The sequence below is a fragment of the Crocodylus siamensis genome, chromosome 2, assembly GCF_052110815.1.
Source record: "Crocodylus siamensis isolate JL-2025a chromosome 2, ASM5211081v1, whole genome shotgun sequence".
In the NCBI taxonomy this organism is placed as follows: Eukaryota; Metazoa; Chordata; order Crocodylia; family Crocodylidae; genus Crocodylus; species Crocodylus siamensis.
In genome coordinates this window covers 16,359,038-16,378,306 of record NC_143396.1, presented here as the reverse complement: position 1 = coordinate 16,378,306, position 19,269 = coordinate 16,359,038, and the positions used below count along the sequence as shown (strand labels likewise).

Sequence of the window (19,269 nt, the reverse complement as noted above, 5' to 3'; positions counted from 1 at the left end):
TTTAAATCTGAACAAATCTTATGGTCCTCATTCAAATACAGGACAAAAATACAATGTTCATCTAGTCAATATGTGTAGCATAGGTTCACTTATGTGCCAGTAACTGCACTGAAGGGGTATAGAGAGTGTTTTTATGCACAGATTGATCAGATGCCTGTTTGCATATGGATCTATGTGGGAAAAGAAGTTTTAATAATAGAGGGCTTCTCCATCTAGCAGAAAAAGTTTTTTATAACCCGATTTAATGGCTGGAAGGCAGAAGATGGCAAATTCAGACTACTAAATAGGGTGCACATTTTTAAAGTAAGAAGAATAAATCCTTGGAACAATGTAATGGGTTGTGGGTTCTCCATCTTCAAGGAGCTTTTAAATTGATTGGATTTTTTTTTCTAAAAAGAACTCCTCGTCAGCAGCGTGCCTGTGCAGACTCGTTCTGTGTTGCAGTCTGACTTGGCATGTTCTTGTGAGGGCCTATCGAATTTGTCAGTGATCTTCGTTGCGCAACACTATTGCAGTAAGCTCCTGCAAAAGTGGTGCCATCGGTGAGGCACTTCTGTCCTCCTCCTGCGCTTCACTCGCTTTGATCCTAGCAGTGCTATAAAATTCCCAGATCTTGCTCATGTTTAGGGTTGAGAGAGAAACTAGGTTTATCTGGATCTTTCTCAGAACTGTATAATCCCTACATGTGGTGGGCTTGAGGTACATAAACCTGGGAAGTGTCCTGACCTGGTGGAAGGACTATGGGGGTGGGATGTAGACTCTACTGAGCTTAGAAACCCAGTCTGCCAATGACTGACGTGGTCTTGGGCAAGTCTTTCCCACCTCGGTGTATCTCCAGGTACGTGTTTGGGAAAGCTAGCATCTCTGAATGTGGAGTGCTGCCCAAAAGGCCTTTCACATGCCAAATGCTGTTAAGATCATGGTGTACATTGGAAAATTCACTCTTAAAATTCTTGAGGAGCCTCTGGCATTGGGCATTCATATGGATATAGTAAACTCTTAACAGTGCTCTTGACTGATGTAGCTATATCTTTTTAATTACAGACTTTAAAAAATTCAAAGAGTCTTTGCTCTCTTGATTATGAAGAAGATGATGACGATGATGATGATGACGACACGCAAATGAAGACAATAGTGTCATCCCCATGTGACTCAAATGACCTTATGAACATCATCACCCCTGGTTCCAGTCCAATGAAAGAGAAGCTGGATGAAGTAAGGCATCATGGGCCATGCCAAGTTGGCTTCAACACAAGGGATTATAAGAAAGCAGCTGCGGTATGTGAAAGTGATGAGGACACGAGTGATTGTGAGAGCACTGAAGAGGGGATCTTTCCTCTGGACTGTGGGGACTTGGATCTAGAGCAGATTGAAAACAACTGAGACTCAAAAGTTGTGTGCTAGAATCAGAGTTGTTCTAAATTAAAATGATAGTGGATTACACTTGCCATGCATAATCCATGTCCCTGAATCTCTGTATTGCCTATCTCGGGCCTGTGTTAGAAGAAATGTTTCAGGTGGGGGGAGAATAAAATTGAACCATTGTTACCTGTTTAGTCTGTTGATCAGTATGTGGATGACAACAACAACAAAGAGTAGGAAGTTAAATGTATTTTGAACATTAAGGAGTAATTTTGATTAAAAATTTCCTAAAAGATATTTTGCATTTTTATGGCTTTTACAGTTCTGGAGAAAGCATCTCTATTTTGAAATGAATTTTCAGAAGGGCGCTCTATAAAACAATCTATCTACAGTGATTCTGGGGCAGGTGTATGTTCCTTTTGTTTTTAAAAAAAAAAAAAAAAAAAGAAAGAAAAGAAAAATAAAATAAAAAAAAAAGCTTGTAAGACATGAATTACATAATTAAATTGGTAATAAACCATCAGGTGATCTGAACTCTTAAATATCTGGTTGAGAATTGGTCCAAAATACTTAACTGCCTCCTTCTACAGTGTGTGGTTATAAAACTTCATAACGTGTAAAAATGGATTTTTCATACATTCAAGCCTTTTTGATCAAAATGTAGTAGTGACCTTAAAGGTTAACATTTTCCATGATTTTACTACTTGAATTGTTTTCTAGCCTGAAGCAATGCTAATTGAGGTGGGATAAAACTGCAAGTAGCTGCCCACCTTCTTGGTCATTATGTTTTCTGTGGTTCAAAAGAATGTACAACAAGAGCACTTGAACTTTTAGACAGGGACTTTGTAATGATCAATTCCCCAGGAGGTGATCCCTTCAGCAATACTAGAAGGAAACTAGTCCTTGAATTAAATAAAGTGACATTTTTGCTTTGCATTTTTGTGTGTTTATGAACTTTATTGGTTGGCATGTTTAGCTTTTGGCAGACTTAGCACGGTGCCTCAGTTCAACATGGGAAAGGGAAAAACTTTTGGATGTGTCACTAAATTCAGTCAGCAAACACTTCTTTAAATCTTATCTCCAGATATTTCTAGCATCCCCCCCATACCGGAGTTATTTTCATCACTTTTCATGTAAGAGTATATCCATTGTTGACTGCCGCAACCTGCAACTATTGCAGTGCTGCTGCTGTAATGAAAAGAGAGCTTCCCAAATGAGAAGCATTAGTTTGTGAAAGCTTTTAAATTAAGAGGAAATAGACAGGGTAAGAATTACTTGCGGTAATTCAGGAGCTAGGAAACTGGTAAGCTGCTTAAATGAAGTTGACTGTTTCACTTTCTGCAACAGTCACAGCATTGCAATGGAGAGTCTAGTTCCCTCTGCTAGAGAACATTTAATGCAGCTTGGGTAGTATGGGGAGGAGGGAGAGACCACGTTGGGAGATGTATTACAAAGGGAAAGGAAGGACTGTTGTGAAATTCAGTCTGAGTTGAGTGTCAGAAACTATAATCATAAAGAGAATTGGGCTTCAGATGGCTGGCCAGAGGAGACCTCCAAAATGCCCATACAAAATAAAATGATATGGGGCAACTGACAGGAAGCAGATGTCTCTCTTGTACTTTGGCAGGCAGTGGGGGGATACGGTGTTACTAGTTTAGTAGGGCCTGGAGGGGTGCAAAGTGGAAGAGGACTGGAATATGAGTAGAGAAAAATATATTGTATACAAAAGAGATTGAATTGCATTGCTCTTGTACCATGATGCATACCAAGAAGATCCAGGCTACAGAAGAAAATGAAGCTCACCATGTAGGCAAAAGTGCAAAAACAAAGTTTTCCTTAAAAGAGCAACTAGTACTGAAGGAAGTACCTATTAGTTCTTGGATAGATCCTGGGCATGGTGCTTCATTTCCAAGATCCTTTCTGCCATAAAGGGGATTTGCATGCACTGAGCATACTCGGCGTGTTCCCTGCAAAGTAAACTGTTCTTCTTAAGGTGCAAAAATATGATTTATGAGAAGCCAGCAAACCCAGTGTATGCAATACCACTGGAAAATGTGTAAAGAGGTTGATAGTGTGAAATGGTAGAACCATGGTGGGTCACAGAGCAGACTTGCTTGAAAATCTGATACTCTTCATTATGGTATAGTTTGTTTCTTTCCAGTAGAGCACTGCACATAAGTGAAGTTCAATGGACTTAAAGATGCAGAGTGATAGCAAAGGTCAGTAGAACAACTGGAATCACTTAAAATCTAATCTTTCCGTATTAAAGCACTCCTGTCGAAACTATAAAACTGCAGGGAAAGAAAAGTGTGACCCCAGTAGCTTCTTAATCCTTAAGGAAAAGGAGAGCTGGGAAGAAATGAGAACAAAAGAAGAAAGAGTGTGGGTGCAGAAAGCAAGGGACAGGCTCAGAAAAGAAAAAATACTTTCTTTTTCTTTTTTAACACAAATTAAATACTTATTTTAATGATCTGAACAGCTGAGGCATGCTCTGAGCAGCAGACTGGAAGCCAGACGTCTAACCCCAGATCTGAAATGGCAACTTAAGCAAGTCAGTTCATTTGTCCCTTCCAGCCCTAAACTTCTGTGAATCTGTCTGTGCCTTAGTTTCTCTAGTTTCAAAAAACAAGGTTATGTGCCTCCCTTCTCAAACATATTGTAATTTAAATAGAAGTCCCCTCATGGCCCTGTATAGAGTCCAGTCCCCTACTGTTGTGGGCAGCTGAATCCACGTAATCCCTTTCATGCAGTTAGTTTCATACTGAAACACTACTTGGACCCTTTTTAGGTACATAAATTAGGGTCAGTCTTGTATCCTGAACAACTGCACAGGGAAATGCCCGCAACAGTAGCCATCCACACTAACTTGCATTTTTATGAATAGGTGAGTAAAAAAACAAAAACAAACCCTAAGTAGTTGAACAGCTGCGTAATAAAAATGGTAAAGTCATGGGCAAACAAAAACCGGTACTGAAACAAAAATGTGTGTACTTGAAATTTTCAGGGTTTAATATAATCCCAGATAAGTCAGGGAGTTGAAGGAATTGCTATTTATGAACTCACTTCAGACAGTGGGTTCTCTGGAATTGCATCATAATGGGGAAAAAAAACCCATAGTTTCTGCTTTGAGAGCTTTTTAAACCATGAACTCTCTACTTTTATGTATTGCATTAAATTGCAACAAGACAGGAAAAATCTCTATTAAGTTGTACTGGGTAAAGGCAGTGAGTTTTCCTGAAAGGGGAGACCTCATATAGTAGGCCAGCAGTTCCAGGCAGCCACAGGTTGAGCTAGGCCTTAAGGAGGTCAGGTTTCAAGTCTGAGATGGGCTTGATTTCCTCCAGCCACATGAGACAGAGACTTGCTGGACAATGTATGCTTTGCAGGGCACAGAGCTGATGAAAGAGAACCAGGGAAAGAACTTGGAAGTCTAGTATATAAGAATCCAGGAGAGACCCAAAGAAGTCTAGAGCTGGCCTACAGAAAGATTTTTGGGGAGGGGTGTGTAGGTTGAAGGAAACCCTGAATAGCAATTGGTGCCTTAGGAAACGGGCCTGTAAAATCAGAATGCCTCTGGGAGCAGGATAGACTGAATTCAGGAGGCAGAAGCACAGTAGCATCTCCTAAATACGGAACAAGGAAACCCATACGGCACGGGAAGGATTGAGCCCCAAGGAGAGCTGACAAAAGACTTGGTTTGACCTTTCCTGACTCCAAAAGAAGGCTGAATTGTATTACTTTACTTTGGTCTAAAGAGCCAAGCACCGGACTGTCAGCTGTCCACCTAGAAGAGGGACTGAGGCTGCAGCCGGATCTGAACAGCAGACCAGTCAACCTGCTGCTGTGGTCGCAGGAAACATTGGATCAGTCAACTAAGTGCCTTTTCTGTTGTTGCTCTCAACTCCCAGGTGACACTGATGGCTGGTAAAATAAGCATCAATCCACATTGCTGTGTAGAAATGCAGCCTGAAGAAATGGTTAATGATCAGCCAATACATGGTTCTGGCACAAAACAGAAATTCTGCTGGTTAATGGCAAAAATTTCCTATCTGTGTTGCTAGACACCAAAGCCAAGCACATAGGTGCTGTGGGCGTGACCGTGAAGAGGGGTCTGTGACTGATTGATTTCTTTTTGAACCTGGCTGGCTTCTTGACCTCAGGAACAACCTGTGGCAATGACTGACACACTGTGGGAAGAACAAGCGCTGCTTTGTTTTGCATTTTCTGTTTTGGTTTCACTGCCTGTCACCTTGTTCTTGTGTTACAAGATGGGGAGAACTGAAACTCCTGGCCTGCTTTATGTAGACTGCTTAAATTTCCTGGGTTTCTCCCATTTTGCCTCCTTTCCGAGGTAAGTGGCCCCAATCCTTTCCATTTCCCTATTCACAGTGCCTGGGAAGGGAAGGAGTCTATGCATAGGCAGGGAGTTGGTGAAGGTGCCAGCCAGCCCTGGGAAAGGAGCATTTTCTGAGATGTCCTAGGATTGACCTGAGCTTGGCTGGTCAAAAGCTTTATGTAGAAGCTGTAACTTCCTGAATTGCCCATTGCTCTACCCAATTGGATCCTCCTTGTTTTATCTATGATGTACTGAAGTTTCCCCAACTGAGGAACACCAGCCTGGAGGCCACCCCTTGAAGCAGGGGAAAAGAAACCATGACACCAAGTTCTGGGTTTATTCTTGGGTATCCTGCTTGGCAGCAGCATTGAGTTTTCAACATCATTTGTATGAATGGGTATGTGTATGTAGACTGGAGTGAGCCTGGGAGCCCATCCTCTCTTACACAAGCCTTCAAATTAGGCAGCATAAATGGGTTGGGTGCTTGTGTGCTCCTTGCCTGTCTATGGAAAGCCTGAGCACAGTGCTACTGGCTCATTCAGGCATGCACAAGAGCTGCCTGTGCCTTATTTGTGGGCTCATGTAAGCAGAGATGACAGGGCTCATCTCAACAGTGCTCTGAGGCTTGCTTAAGAGGCTGTATGGATTGATAGGATAAGGCCAGAACGAAACATTAGATAATCCCATCTGACCCCGTATATCATTCGGGGGTTGGACTAGATGATCCGAGTGCCAACCAACATGGCTTGGTTGCTGGAAGGTTTTGCCTGACCAACCTCATCTCCTATGACCAGGTGATGCATTGCCTGGACAAGGGAGACAAGGTTGATGTCATATATCTGGATTTCAAAAAAGCCTTTGACTCGTCTCCCATGATGTCCTCATGGTTAAGCTGGGGAACTGCAGCCTTGACCATCTCATGGTCTGATGGCTGGGGAACTGGCTCCAGGGTCGGATCCAAAGAGTAATAGTTGACGGAGGCAAATCAACATGGTGCAAGGTGACTAGTGGTGTACCTCAGGGCTCAGTACTTGAGCCAGTACTCTTCAACATCTTCATTAATAATCTGGGTATGGATATCAGATGCAGACTGGCAAAGTTCGTGGACAGCACTAAACTATGAGGGAAGGTGGTCATACAGGAGGACAGGCTGCGGATACAGGCCGACCTGGACAGGCTCGCAAGGTGGGCAGACCAAAACCTGATGGCATTCAATGTAGAGAAGTGCAGGGTGCTTCACCTTGGGAGGAAAAACCAGCATCGTACTTACAGGCTCAGTAGTGCCACACTCGCTAGCACCACGGCCAAAAGAGACTTGGCGGTCTTGATTGACAACGAGATGAATGTAAGCTACCAATGCGATGTCGTAGCCAGCAAGGCAAACCAAACTCTGGCATGTATCCACTGATGCATCTCAAGCAAAACCAGGGATGTCATCCTCCTGCTTTAGTAGGCCTTAATGAGGATGCAGCTGGAGTACTGCATCCAGTTTTGGGCCCCCCACTTTGGGAGGGATGTGAATAAGCTTGAGAGAGTCCAAAGGAGAGCCACCTGCATGATCAAAGGCCAAGAGAGCAAGCCTTACAAGGAGAGGCTGAGGGACATAGAGAAGAGAAGGCTCAGGAGGGGCTTGGTGGCAGCCTATAAGGGGTGTGTATCAGGATCTGGGAGAAGAGTTGTTCATCAGGACCCCCCAAGGAGAAACAACGTTTAACAGCCACAAACTTCTGGAAGGCTGCTTTAAACTGGACATAAGGAAAAACTTCTTTACAGTCCAAGTGTCCAGGGTCTGGAACAGACTGCCCCAGAGGTGGTACAAGCACCTGCTCTGCACTCATTCAAAAAATGTTTGGATGCTTATCTTCCTGGGATCATTTGACCGCAGAAGACTTCCTGCCTATGGCAGGGGGGCTGGACTCGATGATTTTGCAAGGTCTCTTCTAGCCCCTAATATCTATGAATCTCCTGAGGTCTCTTTCAACCTTATTTGTTAATGATTCTGTGACCACACAATTTCACCCAGGTTTTACCCTGTCCTGATAACAACATTTTGTTTTGCTAAAGCATGTCTTCTAGAGTGGCCTCTGCTCTTGGTCTGAGGACACTGCTCTACCATTTCCATTCATAGTTTGTCCCAGTGGCTAATTACCCTTGTTAAAAAAAAATACCTGCCTCTCTTTCCAATTTGGACTGTAAGTATATAGAGTGTTTTCTCTCTATGAATGTACTTGTGGATCCAGTCACCTCTTAATCTTTATGGAAAGCTAACCTAGCCTAGCTAGCCTAACCAGACTAGCGTCTTCAGGATTGTCACAATGAGAGATTTTCTCCAGTCCCCAAATACTTGTTTGTGATGGTTTGTCCCCTTCCTAATCTTTTTGACATCTTGACACCAGATTCACTGCTCCAGAAGCAGTCTCACCAATGCCTTACTCGGAAGTAAAAGAGAAGGTAATCCTTACTCACTACACCTCTCTTTAAAATATCTAAGGATCAGGTTAGCCATTGTTGCCAAGGCATTGTACCGGGAACTTGTCTGGGATGGCTTCTCCACTAAGAGCCCTAGATCTTTTTCAGGATCACTGGTTTCTAGGATACAGCCCCCTATTCTGTACGTATGTCTACATGATTTCTTTCTGATAGAGGAAAATAGTGTAACCAGGTTCCAAAAGGTTTCTTCCTGACTTCATCCTTGCATGCCTGAGCAATGCTCTTATACTGCTCTCTAGTTGTTTGTCCAAGTTTCCACTTCTTAAAAGCTTCCTTTTTGTGATTTAGTTTACTGAAGAGTTCCCTGTGAAGCCAAGCTAGTCTTCTGCCATACTTGCTAGTCTTCCTGTGCATTGGGATGGTTTGTTCCTGCACTCTCAATAAGGCTTCTTTGAAGTGCAGCCAGCTCTCCTGGACTCCTCTCCCCGTCAGTCTGGCTTCCCGGGGGATCCTGTATATGAGTTCCCTGAGGGAGTCTAAATCTGCTTTTCTGAAGTCCAGGGTCCTTACTCTGCTGCTCTTCCTTTCCTCAGGATCCTCAACTCAATCATCTCGTGGTTGTTGCTGCCCAGGTTTCCATCCACCACTGCATTCCCCACCAATTCTTCCCTGTTTGTGAGCAGCAGGTCATGAAGAGCCTGGCTCCTAGTTGGGCGCTCCAGCCCTTGCACCGGGGGGTTATCCCCAGTACTGTTCAAAAACTTCCTGGATTGTCTGTGCACTGCTGTGTTGCCCTCCCAGCAGATGTCAGGGTGAGTAAAATCCCCCATGAGAACCAGGGCTTGTGACTGGGAAACTTCCACTAGCTGTTTGAAGAAAGCCTCATTCACCACTTCCTCCTAGTCTGGTGGTCTACAGCAGACCCCCCACCATGACATCACCCTTGTTGCTCTGTCCTCTAACCTTAATCCTTTCAACAGGCCCATCTCCAGTTTCATGGAGCTCTGAGCAATCATATGGCTCTTTTACATAAAGAGCAACTCCTCCTCCTCCTCTCCCCTGCCTGTCCTTCCTGCACAGTTTGTACCATCCATGACAGTGCCCCAGTCATGCGAGCTCCCACCACGTCTCTGTTATCCCAGTCATGTCGTAGTGCCGCGACTGTGTGAGGACTCCCAGTTCTTCCTGCTTGTTTCCCAGGCTCCGTGCATTTGTGTGCAGACACCCGAGGTAAGTAGTTGATTGCCCTGATTTCTCAGGAAGTATGAGAGCACCTCCCCTGTTGCCCCCTCCTGCTTGCTCTTCCTCCACATCTCCTGCTTCCCCACTTACCTCAGGTCGTTGGTTTCCATCCTCCTGGCAAACGTGGTTTAAAACTCTCCTCACTAGGTTGGTGAGCCTGTCTGTGAAGATGCTCTCCCTCTCTTCATTGGGTTGATCCCATCTCTTCTCAGCAAACCTTCTTCTTGGATCTTCATCCCATGGTCAAAGAGGCCAAAGCCCTGCTAACGACACCTGTGCAGCCGGGTATTGATTTGCAGGATGCACCTGTTCCTGCCTGGGCCCTTTCTCTTGACTGGAAGGATTGAAGAGAACATGACCTGAGCCCCAGACCTCTTCACCCCTGCACTCAGAGCCCCGTAGTCACTTTTGATCTGCTCAGGATCTCCCCTGGCAGTGCCATTGATGCCCACATGGATAAGCAGCACGGGGCAGTAGTCAAAGGGCCAGATGAGTCTCGGTAGTCCCTCCGTGACATCTTGGATCCAGGCTCCAGGCAAGCAGCAGATTTCCCGAGACAACAGGTCAGGTCGGCAGATGGCTCCCTCTGCCCCACATCACTTCCCTTGATCCGCTGACAGAAGATTTTCCTACTAATGCAGCCCAGTTTGCCATTAGCCTTCGCAAGAGCACAGTGTTGGCTCATATTCAGCTTATTGTCCACTGTAACCCCTAGGTCCTTTTCAGCAGGTTTTGATGCCCTGGGTCTTGATGAAGGTGAGGCAGATCTAACTGGATTTTGACTTGGAAAATTGTTACAGCTAGATTTTCACCTGAACAGTAATCCTCAGAAAGGAGCATCAAATCACTCCTCATCATCTCCATAGGTCTGAAGACCCTATTCGCTCCAGAACACCATGCGAATCTGCAGGTGGAAGGTAATTGGGGTGAAAGACATTTACAAAATTATTCCGTTCATATTTCCAAGAAAAGGAAGGCATGAGAGCTATGGCATTAGGACGATGGATTTCAGCAGGCCCAGGGAACTGGATGATGGATTCTCTTTCGAAAAATTCTAAGCATGACAAAAAAGACTTCAGGAGACCTGGCGGTTTCTTAAAAAGACAATATTAAGGTGCACTGATGAGCCATCTGCAGCAGGGGCAGGTTAGGAAGTATTATAAGAGGCTCATGGCTGTATGCGAGCTCTTTAATGACCTGAAGATTAAAAAAGAATGCTCAAAAATTGGAAACAAGGATGGATGTTTAAAGATACAGCAAAAAAAAAAAAAAGACTAGTGGGAGCATGAAAGGGCAAAAACAGAAAGGTCAAGGCACAAATTATGTTACAACTAGCAGGGACATGAAAGTTGAGAAAGAAAAGGTTCTATAAATACATTAAGAGAAAGATGAACGGAAGTGTAGTTGCACTAGGTAACGTGTGACACAGAGAACACCTAAACACATGTGGCCTTGTGAGCAAGGGGAAAACACAAACAGTAATGTGACGTTTCTTGATTTTGGTAAGGTTTTTGACTCACTTCCTTGCTTGCAGGGTTATATTACTGTACGGTGGGTACACAGCTTGTTGCAAAACTGTGCTAAAAGAACAGGGTTCAATGATTCTCTGTCAAACTGGAGAGATTTAAGTGGTAGGATCCCACTGGGGTCTGTCCTGGATCCAGTACTGTTCCATATGTTCATTCACAATTTGGAGTGCATTTATATATCTGCAGGCAAGGCTCTTTGGGTAGATGTGAAATCTTTTATTAGAGCAACTAAATAGTTGGAAAAAAGTTCTTTGCAAGCTTTTGGGCACAAACACCCTGCTTCAGGTACAAGGAGACTCTCAGAACAGGAGCAGGCTATAGCAGGGGTGGGCAAAATGCGGCCCGCGGGCTGGATGCGGCCCACAAGACCCTTCTATCCTGCCCATGGGGCCCCTAAAAAATTTAGAAAATTCATATTTATCTGCCCCGGGCTGCCTGTCATGCAGCCCTCAATGGCTTGCCAAAACTCAGTGAGCGGCCCCCCGCCCAAAATAATTGCTCACCCCTGCTCTATAGCTACCCGAGTGTCTCTTTGGAGGCCCCCCACCTCTGGTTGCCTCACGACCATGCCCTGCCCCGCCTTTTTTTCCCCGTGGGGGTTTGGGGGATTTTTTTGATACCTAGATTTGCAGCGCAGGGAACATTTTTCCATTTCCGGTGTGCCTCTTGCGGCGTCTCAAACTACTTTGAGATGCCGCAAGAAGCACGTGCGCGCTTGTCTGGATGCACCCTAAAAGGCTATCTAGCATTGCTCAAAAGCCAGAGGTAATAATTAATTATGAAAATCAAATAAAACCCCCAGCAGCTCCCAATTTAAACATTTTGTTAGCAAAGGATTGCCTGTATATCCCCATTTACATACCTCAGCAGTAACATGCGAACCAAGTCATGAACTGGCGGGTCAGCAAGTGGCTTTAACTATCTTAAACAAGATTTGGCCATCAAAAATCTGCAGCTTGAAGACTCAGCTAGGAATTTGCAACTCTAATGTTATTTCCATGTTTTCATGTATCTATGAACATTGGCAATCCACAAAAACTCCGGAGAGACTTCCAAGTGACTTTGACATCAAACATCTCAAGGAAAGATGAGGCATTAACTGGGCTGAATTTACAGCAAAAGCTGAGATTTGCTCGAGAGTTTAGTTCACTAGCAAAAAGGCTACGAATATTTGAGGCAGATATTATAGAAGAAGCTAGTATGTCTGTCATCAGAGGCCTGCCGTTGGGAAGCAGCTGTTAAGTACTACTCAAAAGATGGAAATCTGGTGCTACTCAAAAGATGGAAATCTGGCAAGAATTAATAGCACACAGAGCATACCAACAGTGGCTCTGGCTTGATGGGGATAGCAGCCTGTGGCTGAGCCATAAGCAAGCTCCGGCACTGTGGGAAGGATTCAGAAGATGTCTTTCTTTAAAAGCAAATGAACGCAAATGTGTTCAGATGAGTCTTTGTAAGTGCTTGATTCTCATCTATATATCTGTGTATGATCTCCTGAAAAGGTTCATTAATGTCCCCACTATTCAACCCAAATTCATCCTTGAGTGCGTATGCATCATAGCAACTCTTAATGACATGGCCTCATGCTATTTTCTTCCACAGGACCCTTGCCTCATCCTGCCCATGAGAATGGCACTGGTCTCTGAATGAATAGCTGTTTAGTGTTTCTTTTTATTCTTATGAAATGCATTGGCCTGCGCATTGTTTGCCACATCCTAGTCAAACCCTGCGTTGAATGATGATGATCAGGCATGTCTACAGGTGCCATCACTGTAGCATCTTGGCTGTTTACAAACGTGAAGGAACTTATCTTCACAACACCTCAACGAGGTGAGGCGCTACTCTCGCCATTTGTTGCATGGGGAGCTTCGGCACAGCATTGTCAAAACTATCCATTGATTCTGGATGCCCAATATAAGGCAAAGGCTTAACTTTTCAGCGTACTTAGCACTTCATGGCACTTGACCTGTTTGGAGCAGGGCTCCTATTGTTCTCCTTTGTCGTTCTGAATAGTTAACACTTCCAATTGGACTCCAGCATTTCAAGTCTGGATACCAAAAAAAAAAATAAGGAACACAGTGAAAATGTTGGTTTGAGTGACTTGCATTATGGTTATGCTGCAGAGTGAAGTGTTGTGTGGGGATACGTGAGATTAAACGTGCTGGCTTGGGGATGCAGAGCACAATCTAGTAGTGGCAACATGAAGCTGAGCTTGAGCTAATTCACCTTGCCAAGCAGCAGGGAAAATTAGCTGCTGCTGAGCTCTCTGCTGCCCTACCTTAACTGGTTTGGTATCGTTAGGTCTACAGGACAGCTTCTACTGGCAGTGGTAGGCTGTTATAATTTTTTTTGTTGGAACTGCAACTAGAGATGGGGATGAGTTGCACACTCTGCCAAGGTCCATGTAGCTGTTGCCTAGACAAGAAAGGAAAGCCTTGAGTATTTTGAAGCAAAGTATTTTGAAGCCTGAATTCAGTTGTAGATTGTGCAGGGAGATGTCATTTAACCTGTATGGGGCCTTTCTACCTCTGTTCCCTCTCTTGCTGCTGCCCTTCCACCCCGTGCCTACTTCAGCTGCTTCTTTCTTGCAGAAACCCTCCGAGTTCTTCATTCCTGTGAAGTCCAGTCATACTGTTCCCTGCTCCACACTGAGTGGCTTCCCCTGGCAGCTTGGAGGAAAGTGGAACGGCAAACCCTTCATGGTTTTTGCCACCTAAGGCTTGGAACAGGGTTCATTGACTTGTGGGGACGGCAGGTGCACAATCCAGCCAGCATGCGCCAGCTCAGTGCAGATGCAATATGCCAGCAATTCAGCTGATAAATTATCTTGACTGGGAAATGGGATTGTTGAGAGACTTCAAACTTGTCAAAATCCGAGTGAAGTTTCACAGAGGCGGCAAGAAAATCAGCTTCGGCTCAAAGTGGTATGGGTGACCAGGCCACAACCAAATTTCAAGACCCTGCCCCAAAGCACATGGATGGATGTTAAACCTGCTAACAACCTGGCTATAAGATCCCGCTTTTTAATATAAATAGGGGGGAAACAGTTTTTCTTTCCCTAACCTCAGTCTGGGAAACAGCTGAGCTGCTTTAACAAAAACTTTAAAAATCAGCCTGGAGCAGCTATCTGGGATGGAAAATTTCATCCCGAACGATTTAAACTTGGCAATGTGATAAGCAGCTGAAAACAGGGTTTTATAATGGAAAGTGCCGGGCAGCCTTATCTGTAGGCAGTGGTACCTCGGCTGCATCATATGATTCATAATGGAATCGACAAATTTGTTTTGTCTAATGTGGAACCTATGAGTTCAAATGCCATTGGATTTGGAGGCTGCCTGGGGCACGTTGGAAGAAAAATGGAGGCAGAAACAGAGAAAAAGTTTAAAGAATGCAAGAGAGCTGGGGAGGGACCATTCTGACAGAAAAAAATCCAATCCATGATATCATCATTCAGATTGGAAAGCACCTGGCATAAGGCAGGAGGTGTAGCAAGCATGAGTTGCCACCCACTGACATATTTGTATAACATATCTGTTCACAAAGCGTGCATTCGTGCCAGCCCAATTTTGGGGATGAGGACGAGGGTCTTGGGATGAAGTTTTTTGAGCCAGAAAACTTTCCTTAAGAATGTTACTCCTAAGGACAGGAATGGGATTTTCACTTCCAGGAAGGAAAAGATTGGAGGAGAGGGTGCTCAATCTCTTTTTTGTGCATACCTAAAAGAGTCTGTAGTGATCTAGCCCTTTGGTTCCCCACGGCTTGTAACATATTAAAAGCTGTAAAAAAAAAAAGTTGTGCAGGCTGTCAAGGGAAAGGAGTAAAACTCCTTTAATGGGCCTTTTCTCTCTGATTTGCATGATGCTACATTTTTCACACGCTTCACCGTTCATCATTACACCTGGCCTTAAATTTGCTGGCGAATGATTGCATCAAGCCACATTTTCACACATTCCTTGAAACCTCCCTCCCTCCCCTGACTGATCCGCTTTCCTTCTCTGTACCGAGGAGCTTGTCTGCCAAGTGTCAAGAGCAAATCAAATTGCTTAAGACAGCCTTAAACTTCAGACATTGGCACTGCTGCTCTATAGCGAACGATAAGCCGGGGTGGGGGAAATCTTTAATATGCAAACTGAGCAAGCCAGACATCAGGACAATAGAATTATATAATCCATTTTCAGAATGGCCAGCTGTTCCGTTGCGAGGCTGCTCGGTCCTCCACTCTCCTTCTTCCCAATGATAGTTATGCAAATGTGTGGTGAGACAGGAAGCCAGCTGGGCTACCAACTGAAATATTAAGCTGTGCTTTGTAGCGTCAGATTCCTCATTAGCAGGGCTACTTGTAAAGCAGCAGAGTGGATGACAGACTTCCCTGGAAGAGGCTTGCCGGTTGCCAGCCTAAACTTACCTTCAGCCCACACAATGCCGGAGACACAAAGGCTGGATCACCGAGGTCACTGAAAACGCTCTTTGTAAAACAACCTAAAACTACATCCCGCTCCCCACCCCCACTCTCAGGCTTTCACAGAGCCAAGAAAGGTTCTGCTGGAAATAATGAGCGGAGAAGAGAGACTCGTGGTGCTGGGGACCAGTGGCCAGACTGGCCTGAGCGTGCAGTTAATTGCCTCTCATTGTGTCATTGTTCCATCCTTGCCATTTGAAGCTACCGTGGCTGCAGGGCAGAATTTTGTATGTGTTTATCTCCCAACTTCTGATTTTTTTCTGCAGATGGGTGCTGGCAGGTGGAAAGCCATCGGTTTTGATATGCCATACAGGTGAGGAAGACAGGAGGCGATCAATTCAGGACAAGGGGTATAATTATAGAAAATTAGGGATGGAAGGGACCTCAAAAGGTCATCTAGTCCAACCCCCTGCTTGAAGCAGGACCAGCCCCAACTAAACTACCCCAGCCAAAGCTTTGTCCAGCTGGGTCTTTAAAACCTCCAAGGAGGGAGCTTCCACCACCCCTCTGCGTAACCTGTTCCAGTGTTTTATTACCCTCCTAGTGAGAAAATTCTTCCTAATATCTAAGCTCAACTTCCCTTGCTGCTGCTTGAGACCATTGCTCCTTGGTCTGTCATCTGCCACCGCTAAGAACAGTCTAGTTCAGTGGTTCTTCCCAAACTCTGACAGATTTGGACCAGCAATATAAAACGATACAACCTTAAGTACCATCAGCAAACTTTTGTCATATAACGTATTTATAATAAATCTGTTAACGTGTACCACTGACAGGTTATCTGCATACCACTGGTGGCACCTGTACCACAGCTTGGGAACTGCTGGTCTGGTTTTGAACCCTGCTTCAGGTAGTTGAAGGCTGCTGTTAAATCTCCTCTCAGTCTCCTCTTCTCTAGACTAAATAAGTCCAGTTCCCTCAGCTTCTCCTCAGAAATGATGTCCCCCAGCCCCCAAACCATTTTGTTGCCCTCTGCTGGACTCTCTCCAATTTGTCCATATCCTTTCTGTAGTGGGGAGTCCAAAACTGAACACTGTACTCCAGATGTGGCCTTAACAGTAGTGAATAGAGGGAATAATCCCTTCCCTTGACCTGCTGGCAACACACCTACCAATGCAGCCCAGGATGCCATTAGCCTTCTTGGCAACAAGGGCACACGGCTGGCTCATATTCAGCTTCTTGTCCACTGTAACCCTCAGGTCCTTTTCTGCCAAGCTGCTGCCCAGCCAGCCCCAGCCTGTACCGGTGCATGGGATTGTTCTGTCCTAAGTGCAGGACTTTGCACTTGTCCTTGTTTGAACCTCATGAGATTCCTTTTGGTCCAATCCTCCACTTTGTCCAGGTCACACTGAATCCTAGCCCTACCCTCCAGTGCATCTACTACTGTCCCCAGCTTGGTCTCACCTGCAAATTTGCTGAGAGTGCCCTCTATGCCATCTTCCAGGTCATTGATGAAGACATTGAACAAAATCAGCCTCAGGATCTACCTGTGGGGCACTCTACTTGATACCAGCTGCCAGCTAGATATCAAGCCACTGATTACTACTCTCTGACTCTGATGCTCCAGCCAGTTTTCTATCCACCTTATAGTCCATTCATTCAGTCTGTACTTCCTTAGCTTTCCTGGGAGAATGTTGTGGGAGACCGTATGAAAAGCCTTGCTATAATCAAGGAACACCACATCCACCAGTCTCTCCACATCCACAGAGCCAGTCATCTCATCATAGAAGGCAGTCAGGTTGGTCAGGCATGACTTGCCCTTGGTGAATTCATGCTGGTTGTTCCTAATCACTGTCCAAGTGCTTAGAAATGGATTCCTTGACCCACAAATCAGACCAACCTGCTGCATCTGGGGTTCTCCTGCTTAGAGTGGCTCTGTCAAATGGCCAGGCTCAGCTAGGAGGGACGGCTGGTGTTCTGACAGCAACTAGGAGTCAGCCCAATTGAGGATGTATCTGCATGACCCAAGCCCAGGCTAAGGGGCACCACCTTGAAAACATGCCTCACCTGATTGGTGTGTGCGCACCAATGCTGAAATATGCAGAGTGGATGCCGCTTGGCACATGCCCAGTTCTGTGTATGTTTGCTAGCATGCTGCCAGAGCTGCTCCTGGAGGGGCCACATTACATTTTCAGGGGTATTTGCTGGGCATTGCGCAGAAATGAATGGGTGAGGCATGTTTTCCTGGCAGTGTTCTCACCAGGCTCATAGGCATGGTCAAACATAGTATTTCCTGCTCAGAGGCATGGTGAAGAGCACAGCTAAGAATTCATGATGTAAGACGCTGTCTCTCACCCCATCCTCATCAATAAATTAAGCAACTGTGGCACTGATGCCTGCACAGTTGGATGGGTAAAAAAATTGGCTGATGGGGCGCACCCAGAGAGTAGTGGTGGACGGGTTGTACTCAACATGGTGAGATGTGGGCAGTGGGGTCCCCCAAGGCTCGATCTTTGGGCCCACACTGTTTAACATCTTCATCAGTGACTTGAATGAGGGGGTGGAAAGCACGCTGTCCAAGCTTGCTGATGACACTAAGATGTGGAGTGAGGTGGACACACTTGAAGGGAGAGAGAGGCTGCAAATAGATTTAGACAGACTACAAAATTGGGCAGACGAGAATAGGATGGGGTTCAAAATAGACAAATACCAAGCTGCACCCTGGGAGAAGGAATCCATAGCCTACATACAGGCTGGGGAGTTCCCCTCTTGAAAGCAGAGGCAGAAAGGGATCTTGGAGTCATTACTGACTCCAAGATGAACATGACCACAGCCAGCAAGGCCAGTCATACCTTGTCATGCATCCAAAGGTGCATCTCAAGCCAGTCCAGAGAGGTGATCCTCCCCTTCTTTGCGACATTGGTCAGGCCGCAGCTGGAGTACTGCATCCAGTACTGGGCACCGCACTTCAAGAGGGATGTGGCCAGCCTGGAGAGGGCTCAGAGGAGGGCCACCCGCTTGGTGAGAGGGAAGCAGGACAGCCCTACAAAGAGAGACTTAGGGGCCTGGACCTGTTCAGCCTCAGCAAGAGGAGGCTGAGGGGGGGCCTGGTGCCTGCCTACAAACTCATCGGGGAGATCAACAGCAAATAGGTAGAGCCCTGTTCTCCCCAGCACCACCTGGGGTGAGGAGGAACAATGGTAATAAGCTGATGGAGAATAGGTTCAGGTTAGAGATCAGAAGGTAATTTTTTACAGTTAAGGTGGCCAAAATCTGGAAACAACTTCCTAGGGAAGTGGTCCTCATCCCTACCTTGGGCAAATTCAAGAGGAGGTTGGATGACCTTGACAGGTTGCAACGGTGGGCGGATGAGAATAGGATGGGGTTTAACACTGATAAGTGCAAGGTGTTGCACATGGGGAGGAAGAACCGGCACCACACTTACAGGTTGGGGAACTCCCCTCTTGCCAGCACGGAGACGGAAAAGGATCTTGGAGTCGTCATTGACTCCACGATGAACATGGGCCGGCAGTGTGGGGAGGCAGTCAAGAAGGCCAACCGTACCCTGTCATGCATCCACAGATGCATCTCGAGCAGGTCCAGGGAGGTGATCCTCCCCCTCTATGCGGCGCTGGTCAGGCCGCAGCTGGAGTACTGCGTCCAGTTCTGGGCGCCACACTTCAAGAGGGACGTGGACGATATGGAAAGAGTTCAGAGGAGGGCCACTCGTATGATCAGGGGTCAGCAGGGCAGGCCTTATGAGGAGAGGCTACGGGACCTGAACCTGTTTAGCCTCCACAAGAGAAGGTTAAGGGGGGACCTTGTGGCCTGCTACAAACTGGTCAGGGGGGATCAGCGGGTATTGGGGGAGCCCCTGTTCCCCCGTGCGCTGCCAGGAGTGACCAGGAATAACGGTCACAAGCTGGCGGAGGGTAAGTTTAGATTAGATATTAGGAGGCGCTACTTCACAGTCA

At 45.8% G+C, this 19,269-nt stretch overlaps 1 protein-coding gene across 6 annotated transcripts in view; it reads left to right on the top strand.

Annotated features, from left to right (window-relative positions):
• The window catches only part of FAM53A (family with sequence similarity 53 member A), a 91,789-nt gene extending 89,491 nt beyond the window's left edge, over positions 1-2,298 (top strand). For all 6 annotated transcript variants that reach the window (XM_090035383.1, XM_090035387.1, XM_090035385.1 and 3 more), the window contains one exon: positions 1,045-2,298. In XM_090035383.1, coding sequence (XP_089891509.1) covers positions 1,045-1,383 — 339 coding nt within the window. In that variant the 3' untranslated portion in view covers positions 1,384-2,298. The remainder of the gene's footprint in view (positions 1-1,044) is intronic.
• Positions 2,299-19,269: the final 16,971 nt, after the last annotated feature.